This window comes from Oryza brachyantha, chromosome 12, assembly GCF_000231095.2.
Source record: "Oryza brachyantha chromosome 12, ObraRS2, whole genome shotgun sequence".
Classification (NCBI taxonomy): domain Eukaryota; kingdom Viridiplantae; phylum Streptophyta; class Magnoliopsida; order Poales; family Poaceae; genus Oryza; species Oryza brachyantha.
In genome coordinates this window covers 8,938,702-8,944,139 of record NC_023174.2, presented here as the reverse complement: position 1 = coordinate 8,944,139, position 5,438 = coordinate 8,938,702, and the positions used below count along the sequence as shown (strand labels likewise).

Here is a 5,438-nt window from a genome sequence, read left to right as displayed (position 1 = left end):
TACAAGTTAAAATCATGGGAATGCTAAATACACTCCTAAACATGACTTAAGGGGTAGTATTGTTAAAATTATTTTCACAACAGCAAAGAGTACCAAAATATAAGCTCAACAAAATTGGTTTCACAATTTTAGCTTTTACCAATAATTTCTTATGAATCTAGTAAGAGCTAGACCACACATGGGAGACATATAGCTATTTATATTTTTACATAGAAAACCAGTAAAAAGTTGGTCATTTTTATTTTACAACATTGAAGAGCTCTGTTTTATGAATCAATAGGAATTTGTTTCACTGAATTTGAAGTTCCATATGAATTAGTTATGGATTTTTAAAGTTCACTCTTTTTTCAGCCAATACAGCATGTGTGATGGCTCGATCTATTGCATGCATTACAAGAGCATCATATGCACGAAAACATACATTAAGCACTTGATCCTACTGCTAAGAAGACACTTTTCAGCTTGAGTTGAAGAAGCTGAAAACTCACCAAAACAGGGAAGCAAAGAAGACACCGAACTATTGTCACCAAAGAAGAGAAAACATTGTCACCAAGGAAAAGAAAACAGCTTGCAGTCTGCTACTAGCCTTAAAATCTTAAACCGGTGACCTATGGAGGAGACTAGAAATGCTCAACATGTTGGGGAACCTAAGAGAGAAGCTATAGATGGGGAAGAAAGCTCACCAAGAGGAGAAAAACAAACTGCTGCCGCTGCCCTGCACCAAGCAGCAAGCTCCTTCTCTTTTTTCTTCTCGATCTCCCTCAACAATCTATGCATGTGCAAACTATTTGGATGGATGAAAAGCTTATAATCATGGGGATCTTCTGGTGTGACATGCAGGGTTTGATTTTTGCATTTTTATGAAGATTTGGGGAGAAAAAATGAGAAGAGAGCTCAGCTTATGGAAGAACAGAACAACAATGCAAGAAAAGAATGGGAGGGAGATGAAGAGGTTTTCTCTATCCCTCCCTCTTAAATCCTGAGGTGGGAGCACGCCCAAGGGGATGTTATGTGGTTAAAGAGGCACCTAAGGTCAGTGACAAGTGGATCCAAGTCGTGGTTGTCTATGAGGGTGACAGAGGTGGGTGAAAAACTGAGTATAGATTAATTCTTACGGTTTTCAGGATTTATTTTCTTTCCCTCTCTTGATAAATTCTTTTTGACTATGTAAAACTTATTTAAAAATTCAGGAATTTGGTGTGGTGATAGGGGTTGGTTTGAGGTTCCATTTTTTCAAAGTTTCACACATAAATTCCAAGTATTTTAAATCTGGTGAAAAGATGAAATTGGTTAGGCAGAAAGTTGGTTTGAATTTTTAGGAGGCCAAAACAAAGAGTTAAAATTCCACAAAATTTATATTTAGTGATGATAAATAAACTAATATTTGAATAAAATATTAAACATGTAACTTCTGTTCAAGTTATTGCTCAAATAGAAGTGGTTTTAATTCTACCGATTAGAGTTAATTTTGTTATTGCAAATGATCGAATTGCAATATAGTAAATATAAAATCTCAAGGACAACAAATGCACCTTTAAATACCTGTTTATAAACCTAGGGCTGTTACATGTTCCAATATTAAAGAACACTCAGCATGACTTATAATTCTATATTAGTTATATATTTTTTAAAAATAAGATGAATTTTAAAAGTTATCGGCATAAAATAAAAAAAAACAAAAACGAAGGGAGTTATAGTTTAATCTGCTGCTGTTGAAGCGTTGCACGACTACTGCAAAGTATAGCTGAAGCCCCAAGCAGAAGCAACCACCAAACCCAACTTACCGTCTTCCTCTTCCCCTTCTCCTCGCAATCACATTACCTCCCACAAGCAAGCAAGGCATCCTTTCCCTCTCCCGCCATTGTTCTTCTTTCTTCCACTGCTACATATACACATCCCACCATGCATCACATCTCCCAATCCCGATCAAATTCAAACCAACCAACCAACCAAGCAAGCAAGAGAATACTGTCTCGCTTCGGCCATGGCGTCCGCCACCGCCACCTCCTCCTCGTCGTCTTCCTCCCATGACCAAGACCAACACGCCAGCGGCGAGTCGTACATAGAGTGCTTCAGGTACTCGAGGCGCGCCACGCTCCGCTCCGTCGTCGGCCGCCCCGACGGCGGAGCCGGGCTGGCCGGGGAGCGCGCGGTGGTCGGCGGGTGGGTGAGGTCCTCCGACGTCGTCAGGGCGAGGCGTGCTGCTGGCTCCTCCGCCGCGTCGGCGTCGGCGTCGCCGGAGGCGGAGACCGCCGCCACCGGCCTGACGTGCACGGAGGTGTTCATGTCCCGGGTGCCGCTCATCCGCTGCATTGCCAGGCTCGTGGCCGGCGGGGTCAGCGCCGCCGCGTCGGGCGGCTCGGCACGCCGGCCGCGCGCAGGCATTGCGCTGGTGCGCATCAACGACGGCTCCTGCGTCGCTGATCTCCAGGTCACCCATCATCGCTCGCTCCATCTCCTCATGGCCGCCATGGCTACTTAATTCTTCACTCATTTTGCTTGCTTCTTTTCTTTTCTTTTGTTCTTCAGATAGTCGTCGACTCGTCTCTCTGCCCTCTTGATCAGCTCACTGCTACCGGAGCATGTGTTCTTGTGGAAGGCAAGATAGAGCAGGTGGAAGGAGCAGCATCAGCATCGCCGCAGCACGCCATGCAGATGAAGGTGGACAAGATCCTGCACATTGGTGCCGTGGATTCAGACAAGAAGTACCCGCTGTCGAATGCGCATCCATCCCCGGATATTGTCAGGGCCAATCCGCATCTCGCTGCTCGTACAGCCGCGGTAAGAGACGGGTTTTTTTTATCAGATTCAAGCCTCGATCACATCGTTGGTTTTGTCAGTCATGACCTGTGTTCTTGCTTCCCTGAAAATGATCCATGCATCGCTGGTTTTAGGTTGCCTCAACTGCTCGTGTACGGAGCGAATTGGTCCATGCAGTCCATGCGTTTTTCCAGTCCAACGGGTTCTTCCATGTGAATACACCCATCATAACAACAACCAGTGCAGGAAACCGCGGCAAGATGTTCCGGCTAATCCGCATCTTCAGCAAATCAGATGGTGACAGTAGGATCACACCTGAAGTTGTCAGAGCTGCGATCAAATCGAAGACGAAGCAGGTCGAAGCACTGAAGAGAAGTGAGAGCAACAGAGAAGCCCATGAAGCTGCAGAGCAGGATCTTCAGAGGGCCACTGCTCTTTCAGGGCAGCTCGAGCAAGATGACTTCTTTCACTGTCCAGCCTACCTGACACCCTGCCACACCCTTCATCTCGAGACATATGCCTGCGCACTCAGCAGCGTCTACACATTCAGCCCAGCATTCCAGGCTGAAAGCTTGGATTCTGACACTGACAGGTCTATGGCTGAGAGGTGGACAGTTGATGTGGAGCTTGCCTTCGCCGAGCTTGAGGTATGATGCATCTCACTGTTTAACGACAAAGTTCTTCAGAGGTTGATGCGGAGTTCATCTTTTGTTTCAGGATGCGATCTCCTGCGCTGAGGATTGTCTGAAGTCACTCTGTAGCACGGTGTCCAAAGATTGTTCAGATGAGCTCAAGTTTCTATCGTCCAGTCAGGCAGGTGGTGAGACTAATAGCGTTATTGAATCTGCAGTGTCAAGCGCCTGGCAAAAGATTAAGTACAGTGAAGCTGTCAGTACTCTTCTTCAGGTATTACTAGTACTCGTGGTGCACCTACAATTAGGATACTATTCTCGACTGTTATTTGTAATTGTGGCAAGAAATTTGTTCATTGTCATCAGGTCACAGATAAAACTTTTGAATCAAAAATTGAGTGGGGCTTGGCACTGTCACAAGAACATCTGAGGTATTGATTCAAAATTACCTTTTCCATTTTAAACGATCTAAATTTCTAATTCTATTCTGTGCGTGAAAAACAATGGCAGTTACCTAGCCGATGATTTATACAAGAAGCCAGTTATCATATATGATTACCCCAAACAGTTGAAGCCATTTTATTCACGCCTGAAGGAAGATCTGAGGACAACCTCTGCCTTTGACTTGGTTCTGCCAAAGGTGAAAAAAAAAACCATCTTAACTAGAGTAGGAAATTTTCAAATCTAGCATTTCTTCACGGTTTCCAAGCTATTCTAATTGTTGTGCCACTTATTCAGGTTGGCATTGTGGCATGTGGAGCTCAAAAGGAGGAAAGGATGGATAACTTAACCTCCAGGTAATTTGTTAATGAAATCGACCTTTGCCAGCTAAGAACTCTGACTTAGCTCTGCAAACTAAAAATTATGGTGAGTACCATGCACAGCTAAGAATCTGAGTTCCATGTTAACTGCAGGATTGAGGAGTCAGGGCTGCAGATTGAGCAGCTGGAATGGTACCTGGACACACGCAGGCATGGCACTGTAAAGCACTCCGGTTTCAGCATAGACCTGGAGCGCCTCGTCTTGTTCGTCACCGGCCTCAAGGACGTCCGAGACACGATCCCCTTCCATAGAACCAAAGGTCATGCAAAATGTTAGGGAGCAGATCAGATCAGATCAGATCGAAATCATATGGAATCAGAAACTGTGCTATCTTCTGCCAATTGCTCGTAAATATATACCCGGTACGGTCATGTGGTTTTCCATGGAGAAGAAAAGAATCTGTACTGAAAGTTTAATTGTAAAAGCCCAGAGGAATATAAACAAAAGCCTGTTACTCGTTCAATGTGGCGCGTTCTGTTTCTGGTTTATCCTTCACAAAACATATTCTCAGATCTCTCTAGTCAATGTGGCGCAGTTTGCACGCAAACATAGCCAATTGCATTGAATTTAATCTAGGGTACTGTCACACCCCGAGTTTTACGCTAGCTAAAACTCAATTAAATAATACATTAAAAATAATTTGTTAATTAAAGTTCGAGAGAAAACCCTGTGCAATTTAATTCAATTTAATTGGAAGCTCTTCGGAATGTTCTAAAATATCCCGAAAGCATGTTAAATGATTAACATGATTTAAATTTGAATTGCAGTCAATAAAATTTGCTCAAATAAACTTAATAAAAATCGGAAAAATTGGAGAAAATTTCTTTTTTTTCCTCCTTCCTTTTTTTCTTTCCCTTCACCCGGTCATCCATTGTTCTTTGTTTAGCCGTAAGTTTTCGTTTTCGGGTCAAAATCTAAATTTCGCTCGTGTTTTGGGCCCAAAAGGCCACGGCCCATCTCACCTCTCCTCTCCTTGGCCGCACCCAGCAGTTCCCCCTCTCCCTAGCACGATCTCCTCCCCCTGCCCCTGATCACACTCCACCTCCACCTCTCCCCCTGTCGTACTCCTCTCCCCTCCTCCCTGCGATCTCTCCCGTCCTCAACCCTAGCCGTACTCCACCTCCCCCCTGGCCGAACTCCCCTGTGTACGATCTCCACCTCAACTCCCCTCCAGATCGCACCCCTCCCTTGTCCTCTACCGTGGGCAGCTTCATCTCCACCTCT

General features: G+C 44.6%; 1 protein-coding gene across 1 annotated transcript; it reads left to right on the top strand.

Annotated features, from left to right (window-relative positions):
* Positions 1-1,936: 1,936 nt before the first annotated feature.
* LOC102702342 (asparagine--tRNA ligase, cytoplasmic 2-like) lies at positions 1,937-4,655 on the top strand. The gene is made up of 8 exons (XM_040529678.1): positions 1,937-2,431; positions 2,530-2,781; positions 2,895-3,407; positions 3,478-3,666; positions 3,759-3,823; positions 3,903-4,032; positions 4,131-4,189; positions 4,307-4,655. Exons 1-8 carry the CDS (start codon positions 1,985-1,987, stop codon positions 4,488-4,490), a joined length of 1,839 nt encoding a protein of 612 aa, XP_040385612.1. The 5' UTR covers positions 1,937-1,984; the 3' UTR covers positions 4,491-4,655.
* Positions 4,656-5,438: the final 783 nt, after the last annotated feature.